This window comes from Anolis carolinensis, chromosome 2 (genome assembly GCF_035594765.1).
Source record: "Anolis carolinensis isolate JA03-04 chromosome 2, rAnoCar3.1.pri, whole genome shotgun sequence".
Taxonomy (NCBI): domain Eukaryota; kingdom Metazoa; phylum Chordata; class Lepidosauria; order Squamata; family Dactyloidae; genus Anolis; species Anolis carolinensis.
The window spans coordinates 137,131,123-137,157,534 of record NC_085842.1 but is presented as its reverse complement, the minus strand read 5'-3'; the positions used below and the strand labels follow the sequence as shown (position 1 = coordinate 137,157,534).

General features: G+C 40.4%; 1 protein-coding gene and 1 long non-coding RNA gene across 2 annotated transcripts in view; one reads left to right on the top strand and one right to left on the bottom strand.

Moving 5' to 3' along the window:
• The window catches only part of st6galnac2 (ST6 N-acetylgalactosaminide alpha-2,6-sialyltransferase 2), a 47,330-nt gene that overhangs the window by 10,305 nt on the left and 10,613 nt on the right, over positions 1 to 26,412 (top strand). The window contains exons 2-4 of the mRNA XM_008104366.3: positions 18,110 to 18,190; positions 20,129 to 20,186; positions 23,811 to 23,985. Of these exons, the coding sequence (XP_008102573.2) occupies positions 18,110 to 18,190; positions 20,129 to 20,186; positions 23,811 to 23,985 (314 nt within the window). The remainder of the gene's footprint in view (positions 1 to 18,109; positions 18,191 to 20,128; positions 20,187 to 23,810; positions 23,986 to 26,412) is intronic.
• The window catches only part of LOC100560112 (uncharacterized), a 31,469-nt gene continuing 26,133 nt past the window's right edge, over positions 21,077 to 26,412 (bottom strand). Inside the window, exon 7 of the long non-coding RNA XR_010002884.1 lies at positions 21,077 to 23,757. This is a non-coding gene — a long non-coding RNA (uncharacterized LOC100560112). The remainder of the gene's footprint in view (positions 23,758 to 26,412) is intronic.

Genomic DNA, 26,412 nt, shown 5'->3' with positions numbered 1-26,412 from the left:
TGTGGTGACTCTTTCCTCAGGTCTTTTGTCTTGTGTTTACTCCCATGTAATTTGAGACTTTGTGGACATGTTGTATGGTAATGATGAATATACCTGCTTTGAATATTCAAGGAGTAGAAGGGCATTCATATATAATACTGTATATGCTTTATTGAATGTGTTTTATTATGTTTTTGTATTTTAACTGAATTGTGCCCTGCCTCAACCTGTAAGGAAAGGTAGTAAATATAATAATAATGTCACACCTGATTCAATAGTGTCCCCTATTGCATCAAAGCAACATGAATATGATTGTCTTAAGCATTGATGGGCTGTAGTACAAAATGTTTCTGGTTAAGAGTTTGGAGAGACTCTTCACTATTTGTATATTGTTGAGCAGGCTTGAGCAGTAAGTACACTAGGACCTACTAGTTGTATGGTGTGCAGTTTGCAGTAGATCAGCAAGGGATTCTGACTTCACGGTTGTCTTCCCAGAAGCAATAATTAAACTGCTGCTGTTGTCGACCGCGTTTTAGGGGATCGGGCCCTTAAGGAGAGACCCGATCCGGTCCTGAGAGAACGGACCTTGGCGGAGCCAATAGGAAAATATGAGCCGCAATACAACCTGAAGCCGAAATGAAGAAGGTCCGCCAAAGTTGAAGGAAAATCCGCCAAGGAGTCTTTATTGAGCAATTCAGCTGAAGAGGACTCTAGTAGCGATCATTCGGTCTACTAGGGTACCATACAATCAAAATAAAGCCATACTTATACAAAATTTCAGTCTGACAACCCTTTGAATTTCCCGCCCTGCTTCCCCCGCCCATCTGATCGTTGATAGGCTAGAAGGTTGAACGAGGCGGGCTTTCGTTTCCCGCCTTGCTCCGTTGGCCCAATAGGAAGCTGCTTTTTGTCTCTACTCGGGCCAATCACGAAAGAGAAGGCGGGAGTTATTGAAACAATGAGGTGACAGGGCAGGAACTGTCGGATTAAGTCCTGCTAGACCGATTTCTAAAGGGATTAATGGCAGCAATCAAGGGTGTCCGGGTTTCTGTCACGTATACAGATTTTAGATATGCCTTGGGGTGTCAGAGGTGGAAGCAAAGATGGGTGGTGATGAGCCATATTGACAGGCTCTGCAGGGCGCCTTCCTGAGGTGTCCTGGTTTTTCCTTTGGGTGAGATATGACAATGTTTGCCTTGGGGCGAATCACCTTTAGGTCAACACTCCGAATTCGGCGACTCAAGCCCTATATTGTCCATGCAATTTGAATTTGATTGGGTTTAGCGGTGGCAGATTATCCTTTTGTTTTTTTGGGAAGGGAAGCCTGGGTCATAGGAAATGGGATAAGTTCTGGGGTTTAGGTTGAGTTCAAAATATTTCCTATTTGATTTCATGACTTGACAATTATATGAAATAAAATGAAAAAATAAAATAAAGTTGGAATATAAACCATGCTGGGAAAAATACATATTTTCCGGGGATTCCAAAGAGTACAAATACATATAGGCAGATAGATAGATTTCATGGAAATAAGGGAGAATTCATAAAAGTGAGTTACATTGCATAAAGGGGAATCATGAATGGTATAAACAATTGGAAATATTTGATAAGAACGAAGTTCACAACATCTGGAGAACCCAGCATGGAAATTCATAAAAGTGGAGTTTTAGCAGCATGATTTTACAATTCATGAAGTTGTTATCTCTTGCCTCAGGCTAAAAGGTCAAACACCTTTTGTGCAGAGAGTCACAGTAAACTCCAGTAAAAATCTCAATCACCTTCTACTATAAATATATGGAATATAGAACATAAAGTCTTGATTTTTGAACTATCTTTTACAAAGTCCTGGGGGGGGGGGGTGGTCACCTCGATCACACTGCCTCCATTCTTTAATTAGGCTGCTTCTGAGCAAACCTGAAGTGGATTCTGTGAAAGGACTTGTGAGCCTGATTCTGACATGCTGCAGCCTGGTCCTTGATTCTTAGTGCTTGTCAATCTGTTTGATGAATCATTCTGTACTTGGCTCTGCTTGCCAAACATCAGGGTTCCAATCTGAAAGAAATTAGAATTTGCAAGCCTGAAGCTTATTTATCCTCGGACTTCAGAATGGGAAGAGACCACGGTCCAACCTGTTTTCCGTCCTTTTCTATAAGGCAAGAAAACTTCACAGACAGCAAATCTTATAGTCCTTATCATTCCTTTCCACTTTGACTATAGCAGTTTTAATAGATTACTTATAAACATTGGCAGCAAACTGATGTCAAATTCATTTAAAAACAAATTCAGTTGAATGTAACCAAGGGTTTGGAATTCAGGTTGTCTGAAGGCTGTGTTTGCTCAATGGGGATGATGTACATGGTTTCTGCACTGTATTGACCCCAAAGCCATCCTAAGAAGCAATGACAAACCCAAGATAATCTGTTGAATGCTGTGGGTCGCTTGTGTCTCCCAAATCATAATCTAGCTCTTTAAGCACTATATTCTACCAACTCTCAGGATAACTTCAACAACTTTTGGTGTCCTGAAAGTTTCATGTTTTGTATCTCAGCTGCATCAGGGAAGTAATTCACCTCCTCTTTATTTTGGCAGGAAGAGAAACAGTTTCTGATATCAGTTGGTGCCTGATAACCAGATTGCATGAATCATGTAAGATTGCAATGTGAAATAAGGGACAGGGTTCCTGTGTCCTTAAAAACTGTAGAATAGGTGATTCTAGTAGGTGCTGCTTTTGTGATATGCTTCAGCTGTTGAAGCCTCTTCTATGCAACCTTTAAAGAAGAGGAGCTGTGTTTCTTATTTTACCTGCTATTTTTTTTAGCTCCAGGGTTCATTTTACCCAATCCTGAGTTGGAACCAACCTTTTATTTATATTGGTAGAGAGTAGAGTTTCTATATTAATAGTATCCCTTTTAATACTGGCGCATACTGCTAAAAAACTACCACATGGACTGCCGAAAGCTTCTGCACATTAAAGAAGGGTATAGAGTGACTACAAAGCATTGACTTTACACATTGGACATGACTTATGTACCTTTCATTTCACAGGAAAACCCATACAGCTGTCCGCTATGGCAGTGTCCTGTTGTTGGATAAGAGACATGATGGATGGCAATCTTTAGTAAACAAGGTGTGACTCTCCAGTTGTTTGGGATGGTAACATCCATCATCCATGGCAGTCAATAGTAAACGATGCTGAGGACTGCAGTTTAGCAACATCTGGAAGGCTGGAATTTGCCCACTTGAACTTGAAAGAAAGCTTGTGTTCTGTCATTTAAACATTCACTGGTGAATCTTAAGGTTCCCTACAACAGGGTCTGAAGACCTCTGATTTATTTTCCTTTAGTCTTCTGCCTTCCAATTTATCCTCACATTTTCATGATTTTCCAGTTTAGCATAAGGAAACTTTTGTATCTTGACAAGAAGTTCCTGGAAAACAAGTTGTCAAATGCACAAAAGCAGGTGTTTAATTAGACTTCACATTTCTAGCTTACCTTAGCAATACCAAGTTGCTTGCAAATCCTTGTTTCTTTCTTAGGCAGATGGACACACACATACAATTGCTTTTCTTCCAAATGTATCCCTGTGATGACCTCAGCATCAAACTGCACCTATTTCTTTGTCTTTTGAGGCATTGTGATAACAATGAGCAACCTAACAGATAACCGTAACAAAAATGCTGCTAGTCCCACACACTTAGGCTGTCTTTACAACATGCCCTCTTGAACTGATTGTAAACTTCAAAGACTGGTGATTTATTCACAGGCTTGTGGTTGATTTAGTGGAGTTTGCTTTGAACCAGTTTATTGAATGATAGCAAACAGTGGAATGTAGAGATGTATTACCCAGTCAATTTCGAATCATGAATTTTAAATTTGCATTCTATAACTATTGTATTTCAATCTTTGTATGATGTATTTTGATATATTTATTTTATTGTATGCATTTTATAGTGATGTATTTTTACTGTGTTGTGTCCCTCCTTGAGCCATGAGGAGAGGTGGGTAACAAATGCAGTTTATTATTATTATTATTATTATTATTATTATTATTATTATTATTAGTTGTAGTATTGTTGTTATTGTTACGGTTATTACTAAGGCCATAGGTATGTAACTCAGTGTCTCTTTTGGTGAAATCAACTTGAAATTGATCTCAAGGCAACAAAATGGTCAAGGTTAAATTAGGAATATTGATATCGACAGCAATGAACATTCATGCCTGCATGGTAAAGACTCCAGCAAAAACCCTGACTGATGCTTTGGCCTCCATCTTATTTGATCTCAAAGAGAATTTTAAATAGAGATTATGAGGAAGACATGTCTGACCCAGTCAGGTTGGTTTTAAATCATTTCTCAAGCCCAAATGCAGACATTTGTTTCCATAAGCTCAACAGATTTCCATTTCACATCATTACATCCATGTCGTCTTGGACCAGGGATGGGCAGTTGGATTGGAGCTGAGAACTGCTTTGGCAACATATAATAACCAGGTGCTGGCACCTAATTTGTGTGTTTGAAATACTGGTAATTAAGATTCATTTGCATAAAGATGGGGCATGCCAAGTTGTAACAGATGGGTATACTGCATTTATTTTTGTGATATCTGAAATTATTAACCCCACATGTGAAAGTCTCCAATGATGGTACTGTTAAGAACTCTGCGTGACTCATCTCATTGTTATAAGAGCTAGGGCATAGACACCCAGCCCTTATAAACCAGTGGTGTCCTGTGTAGACATTCATTCTGGCAAGTTTAGAGTATTATTTTCATTCTCAGGGCAACCGTCCCCCCCACTCTGTCTTTTTATTTGATGCAGGTAACTTTGAGCTCTTCAGGAATTAGTAATTGGGATGATTTAAATGACTGACCACTTCCTTGTGTGTTTTGGATGGCTTTGTATTTACACCATTCAGTACAGTTTACATAAAACCTAAATACAATGGCCAGAATAGGCTTAAGGGGATCTCCGGAACCTCCTTATACAAACATTATTCTGGGTGTGCAAGAGTCTATAGAAGCCCTGGCATATCTCTGCCAGCCAGTCTGGATGCCTTGATTTTTCCACAGTGGGGTGGAGAAGGGCTAATCCGTTGTTAGAACTTACTGCTAACCCACTATTTATTTATTTATTTATTTATTTATTTATTTACAACATTTATATCCCGCCCTTCTCACCCAAAGGGACTCAGGGCGGCGTACAAATTGGCAACAATTAAATGCCTACACATAATTAAAACAGCAATGAAAATCCAATAAAACAATTAAAACAATATAAAAATATAAAACATATGATTAAAATCCATTCCTCCAAAATCCTCGTGCTGTAGCCGTAAATCAGTCCGGGGTCGTCTTTATCATTTATTTAGAAATTAATCAGATTTAGAAATTAATCAGACACCAAGAATACTTTAATTCTTTGTGCCATTCAAATAGACAGTGCCTTTGCCTACACCCTTAAATCCCCTCTTAAACTTTTCCTTTCTGGTCCCAGCAGCTTCCTACCCAGAGTCTCATATTTGTCCTGGTTACCATTGTTTGTACAGCTGTACAGGTAATCCTATTCCTGTTTTAATAGCCTAACAATGTAAACAGACACTTTTTATCAGTATAGATCAAGCATGGGCAAACTTTGGCCCTCCAGGTGTTTTGAACTTCAACTTCCACAATTCCTAACGGCCAGTAGGGGATTAGGAACTGTGGGAGTTGAAGTCCAAAACACCTGGAGGGCCCAAGGGTGCTCATGCTTGGTATAGAATGCACATAGTACGTAAATGCTTCAAGGTAGTGCAAGGGTGTAGGGCACGTGGTATTTACAGACTGATGAATGTGAACATTCACAAGGGGTAATAATAATAACTTTACTTTTAACCCGCCTTGTCTCCCCAAGGGACTTAGGGCAGCTTCCAAAGAGAAAAATGGCAAACATTCAATCCCATGTGCAATGACAAAAAATAGAAATAAAGCAGGAACCAAGAGTTAAAAACAAATGGTTAAACTAAAACAGTATAACAACCTAGGATAAAACATGTTGTTGATCAACCTCATAAATTTCACCACAAGATGATAAAATCTGTGTAAAAATAAAATCTGTGTAAATACACACATATAAAAACATGGCTCTCCTGTGAGTTAAGGTAATATAATCACTGTCAGCATTGTTGGACATGATAAAAGCAATAAAAAGCAAATCATTTTCCTCTCCGAAGGCCAATGTGCAAAAGTATGTTTTTAATTTCTTCTTAAAGAAGAGGAGTGAAGAGGCTGTCCTAATTTCCAGAGGGCGGGAGCGATCACGGAGAAGCCTCTCTCATTCCCACCAACCACACTTGAGATGGGGGTGGGACTGAGAGCAGGGCCCCCTCTGCTGACCACAATGTCTGTGTTGATTTGTATGTGGAGATACGGTTAGTTAAATAGCCTGGGCCCGAACGATTTAGGGCTTTAAAGGTAATAACCAGCACTTTGTATTTAGCCCAGAAGCAGATCAGCAGTCAGTGGAGCTGCCATAACAAGGGGGTTGTCTGCTCCCTGTACAGCACTCTAGTTAGTAGCAAGGCTGCCAATCTCTGGACTAGTTGAAGCTTCCAAACTGTATTCAAAGGCAGCACCGCATAGAGAGCGTTGCAGTAGTCCAAACAGGACGTAAGTAAGCCATGGATTATCATGGCCAGATCTGGCGTTTCAAGGTATGGGCGCAGCTGGCGCACAAGTTTTAACTGTGTGAAGATGCTCCTGGCCAATGCCGACACCTGAGGTTCCAGGGTCAGCCAGCGATGAGTCCAGGATCACCCCCAGGCTGTGAACCTTCAGGGGGAATGTGACCCCATCCAGCACAGGCTGTAACCCTAGACCCTGATCTGCCTTCCGATTGACCAGGAGCACCTCTGTCTTGTCTGGATTTAGTTTCAGCTTGTTAGCCCTCATCCAGTCCATTAGTGATGATAGGCACTAGTTTAGGATCAGGATGGCTTTTTTTTAATAGAAAAAAGTTATTCATACCATAAAGAAATTTGAGAATCTATCAGGGTTGGCCATTAAAATTCAAAAATCAGAAATTCTACATAAAAACCTGACTTTGAAAGAATTAAAAGAAATACAGACCATCTCCGGGATAAAATTAGGTGAAAAGAAGTTAAAACATTTAGGCGTTTATATTCCCAAAAATTTAAACAACATAATTCAATTCAATTCAATTATAACCATTTATGGAAAAAAGTAAACAATGAAATTCGTAATTGGAATAATCGGAACTGGGATATGTCAAACAAAATTAAGATAATAAAAATGATGGTTCTCCCCAAATTTTTATTCCTGTTCCAAGCTCTTCCATATAGTATCCCCAGCAAAATAATTAAGAAATTGGACAACTCAATAAAAACTTGGATAACAGGTGGAAATAAAAACAGAATTCCCAATTCAGTATTTTACTCCTCAGAACAAAACAGAAGATGGGGGCACCAAATCTACAAGAGTATTATGGAGCCTGCCAATTAACAAGAATTAGATTTTGATGACTCAAGAAGATGGGTCAGAATTGAAAAAAACAATAAACAGATGGCACAATTGCTTGTGTTTAAAAGGATGGGTGGACAATAAAACTCTAAAAGAAATCAAAGGAGGACCAATGATCTCATCCATGGAGAGCTGGAAAAAATGGCAAGGTAAATTAACAATAAATAAAGTATATGTACTCCCAATAGGGTTTTTAGACAATAAAGATATTTGGTAAAGTGATAAATTTAAAACAAAACGGAATGAAATTGATAAGAGACCTCCTAAGCCCAGATGGAACAACTAAAGATTGAGAAATGGTAAAAGACATTTGTGGTCAAAGTAACTGGCTTCTTTGGAATGGACTGAAACAAAGGATTATGAATTGGAAGAAAAAGGAAGGCCCAGAAACAGATTTTGACCAAATTTTAAAGTGGAAATTAGAAAAGGAGAAAGGCCTGATGAATTTTATATATAAGAAATTAATTGAAAAACAATATAAATTTAAACAAACATTGGCCGAGATATGGAAAGAGGACCTTGAATATCAATGATTCAGACATTGTATACTGGATTAATTTAATTTTTAAAAATCAAGCAGATAGAGAAACACAAAGGAAAATACTGACTAAATGGTATAGAACCCCAATCCAATTAGCTTATATAACTAAAACAGCCATAAAATTGTGTTGGCACGGATGCGGAAAAATTGGCTCATATATTCATATGTGGTGGGAATGTGATAAAGTACAAAAATGTTATAACAAGGTAAAGAAGGAAATGGAAGACTTAACAGGACATAAATTGGTTTTGAAAAATAAAGAATTCTTCACCCAGAAATTAGACAAGAACGAAAATACTAAGGGCTGGGGGAAATTATAAAATACATGATAGTTGCTGCTTAAGCAACAGTTGCCTTGGGTTGGAAAGAGCAAACTAAGTGGGAAGTTTAAAAATGGTATGAATACCTGGGTGATTTTATGCTTCAGGATTACATCCTTGAAAGGAGAACTAAATATATATCAGGTCGAATCAAAAGGATCTGGGATCTGAAATGGGGAAGATTGATAGATAAAGTCAAAGGACAAAGAAAATATAAAGAACTATATTATCTATTTACGACTGATCAATTAAAATACTGTAATATCTTAATGAAAGAAAATACTGTTCCCAGAGGGTGGGGAGAGGGGGGGAGGGGTGAAAAACCAAAAGACATAAGTGGGAAATAAAGGTGGAATTAGCAAGGATAATGTTATTAAGAATATATAATTTGATATGTACATTGAAATGGTGATGGATTTTGATATCATTCCACCGGTGTTTACAATAAAAACATATTTTTAAAAAGGGTCAAGATGGCATCTTTGGCTTTAGGTGGAAAGGAGTAATAGAGTTGCATAAATTTGACACTGAACTCCAAAACTCCGGATGATCTCTCTCATCGGTTTCATGTAAATGTTAAACAGCATGGGGGTGCTGTTTTTATTTTGGAAGTTATATCCTGGAAGGAAAACAAGCTGGGAATGTTAAGTTTATATGTCTATTCAGTAGATCCTTTCCCTTCAGTAAAAACTCTAGTGTGTGGAAAGGGTGGGAAAACCCCTTTATAATCTACCTAAATTGTTGTCATTCAAGGAGTTGACATTTTAGCAACCTCCCTCTGGCCAGGCATTGAGTCGGCAGAGACAGAGACAAGGAAGCCTTTGTAAGGCCAAAGGGCAATTTCAACACCATGGAACAAGTGGATCCCATTTGTTCATTCCTGTATGCACTTAACCAGTCTCGCACCAAAGTCTGCAATAGGATAAATTACAAACAGGATTCATGGAGCTGCCTCCATAGAAATATTTTCTTCTTGTAACTGTGCATCCTCATGTTGTTTCCAGTTTATAGGACCCTAAGATGAACCTGTCCTGGGGTTTCCTGACAAGATTTAATCAGTGCAGGTTTGACATTACCTTTCTCTGAGGCTGAGAGAGTTTGTTTTTTGTGGCTGAGTGGGGATTCAAACCCAGGCATCCTAATCAAAAACAGAAAACGCTATCCCATGCTGGCTTAGAGAAGGGGCTTTCCTTCTGAGAAAGTATGTCCTTGATGGAGGTCATTCTAGAAAAGGCAATCATGCCTTTAAGGCTAAGGCACCAACTAGTTAAACAGGATAGACTGACCTGTGAACCAGTTGGGTCCCACAGATTTCAGCCTGGGGAAAATGCAACTGGGTTGACATTTAGATAGATGGGGGAAGAGAAAAAAGCACCATTGCCACAAACTGAAAATTTCACATGGATGTGGAAGTGTGCACATAGACACACCAGGAGGCTAATCCATTCATTGCATCCAAAGGAAAGGGAATTATTGTACATGTTCTTGGCATGTATGGGTCAGCTGTCTCTTGCTGCAGATGAACAAGGCTGATTCTCATGGGGTGAGAGCCTGGGCTCGTGTTTATCTTCCAAAGGTAGTCAATGTTTGCTTGTGATGGGAATTATACAGATGGGACTGGAGCATGCACCACTAATTCCAGGCCTTTGTTAAACAAGAAGTGAGTGACAGGCATTAAGCAGGTAGAATCGATACTACAAGTTCAAGTGGATACATGGAGATTTGCAGAAAGCTGGATCCTTCTGGGAGTGCCTTCCATAGAATTAGTAAACACTGAATGGATTTTTTTTAATTTCTGAAAAGATTCGTAATAATATTATGCCCTCTTATCCATCCAAACCAGGGAAGGCTACTGTCAGAGTGGCAATTTAAAGAAATTCCACATTAAAACAGTATAATAGCTTAAATGAGACAAAAAAACTCATTAAACACAAAAATAATTATGTCAGTTTAAATGTCTACAGCAGGGGTCCCCAAACTTTTTAAACGGGGGGCCAGTTCACAATCCTTCGGACCATTGGAGGGCCGGACTATAGTTGGCCACCGAGCAATAATAATAATAATAATAATAATAATAATAATAATAGCAATCTATATATATAAAAGAGTGATGGCATCATGGCGACCGACAAAACAACAAAACTACAGGCCCCCCAATCTCGAAATTTGACAACACAACCCATCATCCATGCCTCCAGGTTGATACAACAAAAAGAAAAGAAAAATAAAGTCCTAATTAGAGGGAGAGCAATAATTTTTTTTATCCAATTGCTGCCAGTTTAGAGGGCTAATCTCTGCCCACTTGGTTGCCTAGCAACCAAGGGACAGCCAGGCTTCAGTTAGGGGACAGGCAGATTATCTAATTTGCACTGGATTATATGGCAGTGTAGACTCGAGGCCCTTCCACACAGCTATATAACCCATTTATAATCTTATATTATCTGCTTTGCACTGGATTATCTTGACTCCACACTGCCATATAATCCACTTCAGTGTGCATTTTATACAGCTGTGAAGAAGGGGCCTCAGATAATCCAGTTCTAAGCAGATAATATAAGATTATCAATATACAGTAGACTCTCACGTATCCAACATAAACAGGCCGGCAGGATAAGTGAATATGTTGGATAATAAGAAGGGATTCAGGAAAAGCCGATTAAACATCAAATTAGGTAATCGTTATACAAATTAAGCACCAAAACATCATATTATACAACAAATTTGACAGAAAAAGTAGTTCCATGCGCAGTAATGCTATGTAATAATTACAGTAGAGTCTCACTTATCCAACACTCGCTTATCCAACGTTCTGGATTATGCAACGCATTTTTGTAGTCAATGCTTTCAATATATCGTGATATTTTGGTGCTAAATTCATAAATACAGTAATTACTACATAGCATTACTGTGGATTGAATTACTTTTTCTGACAAATTTGTTGTCTAACATGATGTTTTGGTGCTTAATTTGTAAAATCATAACCTAATTTGATGTTTAATAGGGTTATCCTTAATTCCTCATTATCCAACATATTCGCTTATCCAACATTCTGCCGGCCCGTTTATGTTGGATAAGTGAGACTCTACTGTACTGTATTTACAAATTTACCACTAAAATATCACAATGAATTTAAAATACTGACTAAAAAAACATTGATTATGAAAAGCCAGACTGCGTTGGATAATCCAGAACATTGTATAAGCGAATGTTGGATAAGTGAGATTGTACTTTAATATGAAATAATTACTGGGATAGAATAATGCAGAACAATATAATATCTAAAACCAGGACAGTAAATAAACAGGGGAATTCCACACAGGAAACAATCAGGGCCAGCTAACACCTCCCAACCAAGTATTCCCATCATCAAAGTCTGGCAAATCCTCTGTTTTCTCAGGGCCACAGACAGTAGACGCACATAAAATATTGCAAACAATACCACTCTGAAAACAAGGGAATTCCAGACAGGAAACAATCAGGGCCAGCTAACACCTCCCAACAAAGTATTCCCATCATCAAAGTCTGGCAAATCCTGTTTTCTCAGGGCCACAGACAGTAGACGCACATAAAATATCGCAAACAACACCACTCTGAAAACAAGGGAATTCCAGACAGGAAACAATCAGGGCCAGCTAACACCTTCCAACAAAAAATTCACTCAGGGAGAAAACAGCCAGGCTTTAAAGCTGCAAGGCCATTACATCCTAATCATTTTTCCTAATTGCAGCATTCATACTTGCCTCCAACAGACAAAAAAAAAACTAATCAGAAATATTGTATATTCACAACTTTTAGGAAATAATACCCCCTGATGGTTAAAGCGCTGAGCTGCTGAACTTCTGGACCGAAAGGCCACAGGTTTGAATTGGGGGAGCGGAGAGAGCCCCCACTGTTAGCCATAGCTTCTGCCAACCCAGAAGTTCAAAAACATGCAAATGTGAGTGCATCAATAGGTACTGCTCCGGTGGGAAGGTAACGCCGCTCCATGCAGTCATCCCACATGACCTTGGAGGAGTCTACGGACAACGCCGGCTCTTCGGCTTAGAAATGGAGATGAGCACCAACCCCCAGAGTCAGACACGACTGGACTTAATGTCAGGAGAAAACCTTTACCCTTTACCTTAACTACCACCAATTCCTCAATACTTTATTTCCCATACCACCAGACTTCGCCACAGCAACGCTTGACCGGGCACAGCTAGTAATAATAATAAAGAGGGTTGGAAGAGACTCCTTGGGCCATTGAGTCCAACCCCTTTCTGCCTCTGTGCACCGAAAGCACAAGCAAAGCACCCCTGACAGATGGCCACCCAGCCTCAATGTTAATAATAATAATAATAATAATAATAATAATAATAATAATAATAATACGAAATCCAGCATATCTATCTTGTTTGCTGTGTCATAATAAAATAATAATAATAATGGTTGTAAGAGAAGAGACCCCTTGTCATTTAGCCCAACCCCCTTGTGCCTTGGGGGCTGGATAAATGGCTTCGATGGGCCGCATCTGGCCCCCGGGCCTTAGTTTGGGGACCCCTGGTCTACAGCAATTAAAAGCAGACACATCTACATTTAAAATGGATTAAGCTCTAAAGGCTTTGGTAAAGGTAATATTTTGACTTGGTGCTAAAAGGAAACCATCATTGGTCCAACATTGGTGGCCATCAGAGTTCAAGGCTTTCTTCAGTTGGAGACCTCAACGAATCAGGCCTCTCCTGTGCCTTTCTTCTGGCTTCTAAGTAGGTGGGACTGTAAGCGTTTTGCCCAGTCTGTCTCAGGTAGTGTGATACACATGGTAATACTGACTATCATTAAAAGATTAGGGCCACAAAAATGCACTTTACAATGCAGATGAGGAAATAACTGAAGGGTATGATTCCAATCCTTGTGAATATTGTTGTTGTTCTTGTGTGCCTTCAAGATACTTTTGACTCATGAATTACTTATGCAGTTCTTCGTTGTCCGAGTATGATGGCCCTCCAAGTGTAGTGTCTTGGTGGTGAGTTACATAGGTGACTGTGGAGTCCAATTCTTGACCCACATGTTCTTCTACAGTGAGGGCATCTATTTCCAGATGGAAGGCCATCCTGGTCAGGGTTGGCTTGATGCTCCTTCCTCTTGGCACGTTTCTCTCTTTTGCCCTCCATTCATGCCTCTTCAAATTCCGCAGCACTGCTGGTCACAGCCGACCTGCAGTTAGAGCGCTCAAGGGCCAGGGCTTCCCAGTTCTCAGAGTCTATGCCACAGTTTTTGAGGTTAGCTTTAAGCCTATCTTTAAATCTCTGTGACTCATGAAGACCTAAAGCAGATCAGAGGGGTTTGGGGGGCTGGAAGGGTGTGACTTACCAAAGGTCAACCAGTGGGTTTTGATGATTAGGTGGATATTTGAACCATGGTATCTGGTATCTACACTGAAACCATTGTGACACACTGTCTCTTGTGAGCTAGCCTTATGGAAATTAGTAGGATTTACTTGGTTCTGAGATTGTGCTCTGAGTGTCACTTGGCTTTGGCTGTGTTCCTGCTTTTGCAAAGGTGTGGGCGGTGACAGAAAACTTGTGCTCCATCAAGGTGATTTCAGAAAAAATCACAATGCCTTAGAGTTATTTCCCCTCTAACTGGGTGTCCCTGAAATGCATTGATTAGATTGAAGCTTTTGCCATCCTGAGCCAGCATGGCAAATGGCTTACTAGCTTGGGCTGATGGGAGTCCAGCACATTTAAAGCTAGCAGTGTTTTGAGACAAATGACTTTACAGTTTCATTATTATATATATGTCCAATTCCAACATGTGAAATGACTCATTCTCCAGTAACCTGCATGTGGTCATGCCATTGGCCTGTCCCTTTTGAGGAGAAGCATAGTGCTTTCTCTGTGGTTGTATTTTACCGTGAGCTCTATCCATACTAGGAAAATTCACTTGTGTGCCTCAAGTTTTTAAATCTTTCTCAAAAACCCATTTTAATTGTTAACATTTGCATTTTTAAAAGCATTTAGAAAAATTTCACCCCCACAATATAGTTATTTTAATAATCCTAAAAAGCAGAAGAAAGGAAAAGTAAACTAAAGTGAAAAAAGGGGTTGGTAGGTAGGAAGTTCATGTCAGTTGACTTGGCAGGAACTGTAGTTAGCTGGGCATGTTATCTTTGGAGCTGTATCCCTCCTCCTTTCATCTTCAGATACTAGCACTCATACATAGTGTTGTGCATCCCATCTCTTATACAGATACACACAGGGAATATTTGGGTAGGGCTAGGCCATTTTTCTCCCAGCATTGTTAGCTCTATGTAAATCATGCTTTTGTCAGCCTGGCAGATGGCAGAAGTAGGATTTAATTGGGAAGAATGACACATACAAATGTCTTTTCTTGTCAGTGGTTGCCGGGAGTTTCCATGCCACTGGAGCAGGGAATCTGCTCTAGGTTTTAGCCTGCAGGTTAAAGGAGGTGCCCAAGATGTTGAACCTATTCTGGAGATAATACTATGGAGCACCTTGGACAGACCCTTTACAATTTTAACTGAAATCCAGGGAAAATTATTATCGCCCTATTTGGAGGCCAACACTGTCCTTTAAATGGCTGCCATCCTCATCGCAGCCATTTGATGGTGCGGAAGCAGAAGTTTCATTCCCAAGCCTGGCACCCAACCTCAGCTGTAAGTGGAAATTTTGCTCACCATCCCCAAAACACACCAAAGACCTCCAAGGTTTGCATGTAGTGTGGAGGAACCAGCTACTTTAGATTATTTCATACATGGCGTTTTTCTTTGGTTGGGGGAAGGGGCAGTTTTCACCCCTGGGCCCCCATGGGCTTGATCATTGTCTTCTGACATGCTACAAGTAATGTCACTTCTGGATATTGTTTCAGCTGATATCTGAAGCTTCTGATGGCGCAATGGGTTACACCCTTGTGCCAGTAGGACTGCTGACCAACAGGTCAGTGGTTTGAATCCAGTGTTTTTCCAGTGTTTTTCTTTTCCAGTGTTTTTCTTTTCCATGGTTGTGCAGGACTATTGGGTGAGGAAAGTAGACTAATATGTTTGTAGCTAGTGTTTAATTGGTTTGACTGGTTTGAGTGTATGTGTGAAATTCTCCACAAATTGGTGGGAAATATTGACAATTTCAAGGGAGGAGGTGTCTTTGGGGGACTTCAGTGGTGGGGCTGTATGTGCGCCATCAACCCCACTTTGCCAATTGTACAAGTTGAGAAGTTATTACAGGGTGAAGAAGTAAAAGGTAGTCATACCGCATTAGATTTGTTGCCCCTTCAGTCTGTAACGGGAGCCCCCAGATGGTGTAGTGGACTAAGTGACTTGAAGGTTGGGTTGCTGACCTGAAAGCTGCCAGGTTCGAATCCCACCCTTGGAGAGTGTGGATGAGCTCCCTCTGTCAGCTCCAGCTCCATGCGAGGACATGAGAGAAGCCTCCCACAAGGATGGTAAAAACATCAAAAACATCTGGGTGTCCCCTGGGCAACGTCCTTGCAGACGGCCAATTCTCTCACTCCAGAAGCGACTCAAGTTGCTCCTGAGACGAAAAAAAAAAGTCTATAACCAACAGCAGCAGTAGGTTGAAAGGCAAAACACTGCCTTTGTAGAAACATCTGCGACAAGTGACTCCTAACTCAAAGCTATCTTTCTTGCAACTTGCTGTGACCTTGCTTCTCACCCTGGTGCTCTCTTGCATTGATTAGATCAGAATTGACTCCAATTCACTTCCATAGTTACTGATCAAGACTCACCAAAGCTATTGAACAAGAAGGCTGTCTGTGTTCCAGCATTATTTGAAACAGATTTGTCAGGCACCTGCACATAAGAATTCTGTTCATATCCACTGGAATTTGGTATGCTGCTGAGTACAAAGGATGCTAATTCAGATCAGCAGATGAACATCTGCATGTAAAATCCGTAAATATGATAACTGACCTGGGGGTGTGCATGTGTCCCATTTGTGTATTGTGAATGCACTGCCAGATACAAGTAGTACCCATGTTGCCAGCTCTGATCTCCTGTGAGTGGCTGAATTTGAGGTCTGTTTTTTCTCCTGTGGGCAACCAGTGCTCTCTGAGCTGGCGGCATTAATCATCTCTTTGATGGGAAGAAGAAGTGGGATCGTAAGCAGAGCTGCAGGCAGACAGCCCTGCTGTTGTGTGAGAATGTCCCTGAATCAGGGCCAGTATCCCCATTTCTGTTTGTTTCTGGTCTGTTCAGCATTCTGTGAACAGAGGAAAGACAGGCTTATCATTCAAGTCAACAGTTTCCCTGCACAGTTTAATAATACAGTAGAGTCTCACTTATCCAAGCTAAACGGGCCGGCAGAAACTTGGATAAGCGAATATCTTGGATAATAAGGAGAGATTAAGGAAAAGCCTATTAAACATCAAAATAGGTTATGATTTTACAAATTAAGCACCAAAACTTCATGTTATACAACAAATTGGACAGAAAAAGTAGTTCAATACGCAGTAATGTTATGTTGTAATTACTGTATTTACGAATTTAGCATAAAAATATCATAATATATTGAAAACATTGACGACAAAAATGGCTTGGATTATCCAGAGGCTTGGATAAGCGAGGCTTGGATAAGTGAGACTCTACTGTATCAGGAAATTTGGGCAGGATAGAGAGATTGGATGAGATGTGGTTTGACAAGATACGTGTTTTACACGTATCTTTCCTATAATGTTGGACTCAGTAGAAGCCGTGGTGGGGGAACCTGTAGATCAAGGATCAGCAATATCTAGTAGTCTATGGGCCAAAGGTTTTTTTTCTGCTGTAAATCCCATGACTTGATTTTACCACACATAGCAGAAACATTTATTGTATTACAGATCTCATCAGAAGATGCAGGAGATGGAAGATGCAGGAGAAAACTTGAGTTGCTATTTTAATATTGGTGTTCATTGTGACCAGAACAGAAAGGTGGTTATGCTAAAAATGGAAGTATTTATCCATACTGTTGTTTTGAGGCTGGGCAGCAGATTGTCATGTTCTTCCAGAATTAAAACATTATTTCACAGCTGCTATAAATTATTTATCATTTCTTCAGTTTGCCAGCATAGTATCTAATTATCAGTTAAGAAAATTTGCTGAGGCTAAGAGGCAGGCAGCTCAGATCTGAAGTCTTGCTGCGCAAGGCCTTGGAGCTAAACAATATGGATGGACAGATTTAGTTACAGTATTTTAATTAATGGGTGAATAGGCTGCTACAACTTAGTTTTCAGGTGAACTTTGTTGCACTTTCGTTTGATCTGCAAGTTGAGCTGCTCTTATGCAAAGGCCCAATTCACAGGCAATGAAGATGCCACCTCGAATGTGAAATTAACCAAGCTCTGAACTATAAAATGATAGTTTGTGAAGCCAGAAGAGAGTTTTACTCTTCAGTGTTATCAATAAAGAACCTTGGAGCATCATAAAGAATGGCAAATTTATTATGGCATATTTTTTGTAGCTAAACCTCACTCGATCACACTCAGTAAAATATTTTCTTGCATTATGTGACTTGGGAGAGGGAGGCTTTCAAATAGTGAGGTGAAATGGAAATGAAAGGCAGCCTCAGTCCAACATGGGTATTTTTCTGGAAATGCTAGCATTTGATCTTTCCAGTCAAAACTGGAAAAGCTGTTAAGCACTGGGATTTCAATATCTCTGTTTCACAGAAGCTTCTTAATGCCCCCTGTGCAATGCACTCAGGGCGTTACAGCCAGTAGTGAAATGGTGACATGTTTTAACTTCTGCTTGCTTCCTGTATTGCAGGCTGCCACAGCAAGAGACGCTACAGCTTCCACAAGCAGAATTGCCCCAAGATGCCAGGAGCCATCACCTGGTTGGAGAGAGGTGAGATTAGGAATTAGATTAGATTCTCCTTTATTCAAACATGGTTTCACTTCTATCAAATTCCTTATTGAAGTAGTGGTCTCCACCAAAGAAAAGGGAAATGCTGAAATGGTATTAGCCTGCAGCCCAAGATTTGGCTGGTTAGTTCAAATCAATATTAAAGTCAGCCAATCATTTTTGTTAAGAAAAATCCTAACTGTCTCTGTAGGGTTGTCGTGACCAACGGGTGTCATATGAGGCAGATTTCCAGATTTAACAAGAGCCCCCCCCCCCCCGCAATCCTTGGAGCCTTCCCCCTTCCAAAAGCCCCCCTCCCCCCAAGGGGGATCTGTCCTGAGTACAGTGCTGTTCAACATCTTTATCAATGACTTAGATGATGGAATAGAAGGCATGCTTTTCAGATTAAAGGTAAAAGTTTCCCCTGACGTTAAGTCGAGTCATGTCTGACTCTGGGGGTTGGTGCTCATCTCCATTTCTAAGCCGAAGAGCCGGCGTTGTCCATAGACACCTCCAAGGTCATGTGGCCAGCATGACTGCATGGAGTGCCGTTACCTTCCCGCCGGAGCGGTACCTATTGATCTACTCACATTGGCATGTTTTCGAACTGCTAGGTGACACGGACTGAACTATGGACAAAGCATGAGGATGAACGGATCTGATTTTATGTTTGAAACGTATATTTTAATTTACAATGTATTTTAATAGTTTTAACTGTTTCATGTGCTGTTTTATATTGATTTGTATAGGCATCTAATGGTTGCCACTGTTCTAAGCCACCCTGAGTCCCTTCGGGTGAGAAGGGCGGGATATAAATGTGATAAATAAATAAATAAATAAATAAATAGCTTGGCAGAAGCTGGAGCTGACAGTGGGTGCTCACTCTGCTCCCGGGATTTGAACCTGGGACTTTTCGGTCTGCAAGTTCAGCAGCTCAGTGCTTTAACACACTTTGCCACCGGGGCTCTTGCTTTTCAGATTATCATCTTAAAAACTGCATGATCCCCATCCCTTTTTGATGAGCTCCCTTTATCAGCTCCAGCTCCATGCAGGGACACAAGAGAAGCTTCCCACAAGGATGGTAAAACATCAAACATCTGCCATCCCAAGGGCAACATCCTTGCAGACAGCCAATTCTCTTACACCAGAAACAACTTGTGGTTGCCCTTGTGACATGAAAAAAAATCAATTTTTGAGCCCTGGTTGCTCTGTCCCTGGCCTACCTTCCACTTGAGCCCACTTCTCTTTTGGCAAGTGCAGTATTTCAGACCCCTTGTCCAAGTTTTATGTTTCATCCCAAAGCCAGCCTATAAATCCTGGTTTCTTGGAGATGTTGTTCAGGTCCTACTTTGTGGTTATCCTCGTTGTTTATCAGTTGACTGGCATTTTCCTTGTGCCTTCCTTTTCCATTTCTGCCTATTTCTTTTTCTTAATTAATTATTCTTTCTTCCTTCATTTCATACTTCTGGCACCTTGTATCCCTTAGTCGGGATTCCTTTTGATACAATAGCCTGTCCCGTGTCAAAATCCAATCCAATTTGACAACTTTTCTTTTCCTTATAGAAGCAGGACTGCAAAATATTTTCTTCCCTCAACAACTGAACATTCAGATCCATCACACCAGTTTCAGTCATTTTCACAGACTTGACAAGTGCAATGCAATCATGTGTTTTGATCCATACTAGTGTTATTTGACACTTTACTTAAATAACAAACCCTTGTAAGCTAAATGGCAGTGTGACTGAACCAGTATGACAGATTTGGATAACCATCTGTAACTACCATGTGGCTCTAGAAGACTCCATGTTCTCAGACCTAGATTTACTTTCCTGAAATGCTGTCTGGAAATTTATCAGAACCTTTTCAGAAAAGCATGCAATTGAATATGCAATTCTTTAGGAGTGAATCCTAATTCCCTTATCCCGTTTGTTGTTGTTCCAGAGTAAACCAAACCAAAGACTCATCCAAGGAAGAAAGCCCTCATCATCATAAGGAGAAGGTAATATGCACATCCTTCATTAGTTTTTGTTTTATTTTATCTCCTTCCAAAATCAGTCTAACACAGTGGTTCTCAACCTGTGGGTCCCAGGTGTTTTTGCCTACAATTCCCAAAAATCCCAGCCAGTTTACTAGCTGTTAGGATTTCCAGGAGTTGAAGGCCAAAACATCTGGGGACCCACAGGTTGAGAACAACTGGTCTAGCACAACAAACCAAGAATGAGCATTATCTGCCCCCTCCATATTGCTGGACTACATCTTCCATCAGCCTTCACTGCTGGTTATGCTGGCTAGGGCTGGTGGAAGTTGTAGCGTGACAATAATGGGAGAGCCACGCAGTTACTAACCTGGATCTCATTTCTGTTATTCCTTCCAATTAAAGTAGACCCACTGAAACAGTGGTACATTGATAAGTCAACATTAACACAAATTCCATTGATTCAATTCGGTTTGAAGCTATCAAATTGGATTAGATCAGTGGAGGCAATTGTCCAGTTTAACTACAAGTCCCAACCACCTTAGTCAGCATAGCAGGTGGTGCGGAAATCTGAAGGTTATAGTCCAAAAACATCAGGAGGGCTGTACAATTGGAGATGAATGTTAAGGAGTTGCCTGCCCATGAAACAGATTGTGTATGCACAAAATGTTTCAGGATGCTTTTGTCCACCCCCCCCCCCTTGTTTGAGGACTTGCCCAGCAGAGCAAACAAAACACAAGGATAATACTTATTCCTCTCAACAGTTTTTTTTAAACAGCAGAAGATTAAAAACTATGAGGCAGCGATAGGCCCAAGTTTCAAATCTACCTAGTGCACCTGTAGTTTCTATAGATTTGTTTCTCTTACAAGTTCTGGGAATCTGCAAGGAAAACGAAATTGACAAGACAAGGATGGACAAGCTGGTGGAACATTTATTTTATATCATTTGAGAAATCTGTACAAAGCTCTCTCAAATCAATGTATAAATTTGATATACATATAGATATATATTGCAGTGCATACAAAACAAATCAGATAACAGGAACATTGTGTTGAAAGCACAATCTTCCAGCGTGAGGGGGAAGGGATTATTGAGATCCTTTTAAAGCAGGGGCCCTCAAACCCCTTAAGCCAAGGGCCAGTTCATGTCCTTCAGACTGTTGTGGAGTCAGAGTATAGTTTGAGAGAGAAAAAAACACAAACGAATTCCTATGTGTACTGGACATATCTAATGTATAGTACAAGAAAATACATCAGAACAATACAATATTTAAAATGAAGGACAATTTTAACCAACATAAACTTACTAGTATTTCAATGAGAAGTGTGGGCCTGCTTTTGGCTGATGACATAGTCAAGTTAATTAGGATTGTTGTTGTTTTGAGCCTTCAAGCTGTTTCAGACTTAGGGCGACCCTATGTCTGAAGTTTAGGGTGGGGAGCTAGGAGGTACATGACCTTGGAGGGCCACATCTGGCCCACAGGCCTGAGTTTGGGGACCCCTGCTTTAAAGGTTAGAAATTATAGAACCAAACATTCTTCATTGTTTATTTTAAACTACTTTGTGGGCTCCAATAGCAATAAAACAGCTTTTTAAAAGTTACGGTAAGTAAAAATAAGTTTTAAAAAATATCTTATATTTGTTGCATCAAGTTGTCAGATGTGGCTCAAATGAACATAATGTTCAAAACATATGTCTGAATCTGCCTAGCTGGACTCTACTGTTAGGCATTTAGATTCTAATGTATTGATTGCCAATATCCAAATTCAAATACTACCCAGATTAGACTTTATAAATAGATATTTGGCTCTCAAAATTGGATTTTAAAATTTGGCATTCAACTCATCAGCCAAATGACAGGTGTTATCTGTTCACTCTATGTGACTGTTTTTGACGTCAACCTGGCAGTCATTTAGTAACAGGCAGGATATTTTACACAGCTAGAAAAAATGCATCCGTGATGGAAACTTGGCATTTGAGTTTGTGCAGGTTGAGCGGAATTTTAAAATCTGAATTACTCCAAAATCCAAAATTGTCTATTCGAGTGATTGAGGTAGTGACATCTTTGCTTTCTGATAGTTCAATTTACACAAACCTTGTTTAATGCAAAAAATTATTTGGGAGTTTGGATAAAATTGTCTTCAGCCTATATGTATAATAAGGTTAGATGTTACTTAAATGAATTTCTTGTTTTTTCTTGAGTCCCATGGCCAAAATATCTCATTATGCACATGCAAATATTTCAAAATAAAAACAAACAAACATACAAAAACCACAACCCCCACACCTACCCTGAAATCCAAAATGCTTCAGATATCAAGCACTTTAGATACTGTGTACTCAAGCTATACTGTTAATGAGTATACTTCTTAAAACTCTTGGTGTTCATAGAAGCCTATTTTGAACCTTTCATTTTATTCATTCATTGAAATCTCCCATTTACAGCTTGGTAGAGGGTGCTACTTTATGGAAGAACAGCTTATTCTTTCCATAATTCATAGAAAGAGGAATGCTAGCCTCCTGCCTCGCCTTCTGATTACTAGCTTGGAAGACATAAATCTTCCAAATCCAAGTTACATCTCACACCCCTCATTCCAGGCAGGGCACACTGCTGACATTTTGATGTCTCTGGCGAATTAGTGTTGTAGCTTGTCTATTCTCATTCGCTAGGGGCAAGGGCATATAATTGCACAGGAGGAGTTATTTAAGACTATCGACAAAACCAAAATTAATAAAGCCCCAGATCCAGGTGGACTTTCTGCTTGGTATTATAAGTCATACAAGGAAGAACTGGGCCCGCTACTGCTATCTGTAATGGATCACATTATGCAGAAAGGAGAGATCCCAGATTCATGGACGGAGGCCACTATACTTCTTTGTTCTAAGCAGGATAGAGATATGGAACAAGTTAAAAACTTTAAACGCTCTCTTCACTCTCCGAGTTGAAAGGTGACAGTTAAAACTGTTTTTCTCAGCAGCAAGCCAGAGACAGTCGCTAATCAGAATTCTGGCTCCTGGCTGGCTTAGCCAATCAGCTGCCAACACATGCCTTTCCAATCAACCCACCACATCATGGTGCCTTTTACAAATCTCCACATCCCAGACTTTAGATACTAACAAAACATGGATCACCTTATATAGGAAATTACAGTCCTTCAGATAGTCACTACAGGTTTTTTGAAAAGGTTTTTTATTTTTTAGTTGCAGCTGTCTGAATCTCTTGGGGTTTCTAGGAGTTGTAGTCCAAAAAAGTAAGTTACAGTAAACTCTTGATCATACAGAAGATTTAGTGCGGGTACACATGCCGTATAAGAACCAGTAGTACCAAGTCCTGTCTAGTCTTGTTCTTCCTCTTTCTTCTGTAGCACCATTTCCTGCCCCTTTCACTGTGTGCTGTTGTTGCTACTGATCCTGGGTAGTGTAATCTGGTAGTAAGGAGCGATTTCAACAAGTCCTTTCATGTTTGGCTTCTTCAAATTTGTATATACTGATTAAACTCATATATAAGTCAACCTTATGTATAAGTTGGAGGTTGGTTTGGGGGATAGCATTATGGATTCTGATAAGTTGATCCGTGGATAAGTGGAGGGTCATTCTGTAAAAAGGGGAAAGCACCATTAGAATGTACTCACTCTCAGCTTCTCTCAGTCCAGTTTATGCCCCTGGTCATTAAAATCCAAAGTGAAGAATGACCCGACGTTTGGAAAGCAATTTGATTTTGATGGCCCAGTGCTTATGTGGAACCGTCACTTCACCCCAGAGACGTGGAAGAAGTTGAAGGAACGCAGTGTCCCCTATGGCTGGCGTGGCTTGCCACATTCAGGTAACTGGGAGAGGGCAAATATGGGTTGGCAGCACAGAGGTGTAGTGGACAGGGGTTTTTGTTGGATGCTTGACCTCATTGTTAATGCACTGACCCATCTCATTTTGGTCTGCTCCAGGGTGTGCGGGTGACAAATGTGACGGAGAAAAAGAAATGCAACAAACTGTTAGGCAGGTTTTTGTAGAGCTACTTTTTTAGACTGTAATGTACCGAATCTCTCAGCAGTTAATGGACCAGGACAGGACTCTGACAGAGCATAGTGGTGAACAACAGAGGACTTAGCAAACAATGAATTCTAGGAGTTGTAGTATCACCAGGCACTGCTACTAAAAACTACAATGTTTGTAATGCATGTTCACCCATGTTTCGAGCTCTTGTCAGATAGTTACACTGCTATGATTTTTATATGGATCAAAAATGTATACAATCTTCAAAACTTGGACCTTGCACCACCCTTTTACAGGACATTTGCTCCAGTATCATCAGTGTGTACATTTCCTTTCTATGTCATGACACATTTTGATATTGAGAGCATTGTCATCAATGGCTCATGACAACCCACCATACCCAGAGTTTCAAAGTTCTGCTCGGTCTGCTAACATGAGAGGATTAAGAAAAAGCTTTTGGTCAAAAGAGAAACAAATCTGCAGAATTGTTCCAGGTTCAGTACTAGATTTACTTCTCCACTTGAAAGAATCAGAATGGCAATGATGTAATAGCCCACTTGGTCCATTATGCTGATGACATTTTTTAATTCTTCTCTCTGAAATTGTGATGTCTGAACTCCCTCCCCCTCTCCACCAAAACCTTTCTCAAGATAAATTAGAGTCGGTGGAGTGGGGCAGGATTTCCATCAGAGTTATAACACATCTGTCTCTGTCCTGATCACCCAGTGCACACTTGCTTTGAAAAAAGAACACAAGGGCTGGATTGTGTGTTTAATGCAGTGCGCAGTGAGTGCAAGTAGCATTGCCATAAGGTGGGAGGACACAAACTAGAATTTGCACAAATACGGTCCCTTCTTGCCTCAGCTAAAGGATTCCAGGTCCCTTGAAATGGGGGGCGTATGGCCCCCTGGACTATGTGGACTACTACTCCCATCAGCCCCCAACTGGCAGCGCTGTCACCCAGAATGCCAAAAATGTAAAAACAAATAAGAATAAAGGGAAAAAATAGATGAAAATCCATTCCTATTTTTTAATCTTAAACAATTTGAGGTGCATGCCTGTGTGCTTACTTACTTAGGCGATCCCTCGTTGTCCAAGTAGGATGGCCTTCCAAGTTCTTGGAAGACACCAGTGTGTAATTTTTTTTAATGTGTGGAGGTTGGTGCACAGCCGATCAACACATAGTCTTCACAGAGTGAAGGGCCCAACCAGTGGCGTGGTTAACACGATAGCAGTGGCCTCTCAATTTGTTGCAGCCTTTTTCCGCCTTCACAGCCATTGTAAGATATACAATGTTATCTTCCACCTGACCCATCGTTGAGGTCTTTGGATTGTGCTCAGTCTGGAACCTCCCCTGCACCCCTCCACCCCCCCCCCCCCCCGGAGTGCTTGAGGTTCATTGGAACATGCAAGCCTCCTCACCATGACAAGGTGGCAATCCATCAAGGGATTGTCACATGTGTGTGTGCTGTGATCTATAGAAAATATAGGTCACCATTCTTGTGGGCTTCCCCATAATCTGTACTGCCCTTGTGAAGACATAGACCTAGGGGGAGAGGAAGTCTTTAGAAGGCCAGCATGAACATCTTGTGACATTTGCCTGACTAAAAGGAACAGCCGGCTCCATTGTTACTGCCGGTCTTTGGCTTCTAGGAATTATCTCACTTGCTTCTCTGTGCCCACTCGCCTTAGCTTGACAAGTGCATTGTCTGTCCAGAATCTCTGTAGTGTGACGGGGAGGATCAGTCTTCAGATAGGAGGAGAGTGAGGCAGTGTGGGGAAAACTGGCTCCTGGGAATTTTTTGTTTGGGGCAGAGAAGTTGTGAGTTGCTAAAGGACCCTTGAGACAGTCCAGTGCAAAGAGAGAAAAGGAAAGTGAGAGAGAGAGACAGCATGTAAGAGAAAGAGAACAAACGTATGAAAACATGGCAGATTTTTTCCTCTGTTTGCAGAACTTTAGTACAAAAGGGATGATCAAACAAAGTAAGCATGTTAGAAACAAGCCCAAAACTATTAGTCAACATTCTGAACTTTTTGACTGATTCATCAGAGGTTATGATTCAGGTTTTAAACAAAAGAAGCTCCCCTCTTCCAGTGAAAGACTGCTCCAAATTGGTGCTGAAAAAAGAAAGTAGAAGTTATTTTGCTTCATTAAGCAGAAATATTACCAAACTTGATTATATTCATATATGTTATTTTTCTTTAAGTTTTCCAGTATACAGTTCATGGATTCATGCATATTTCATAGCTCTCTAGAACA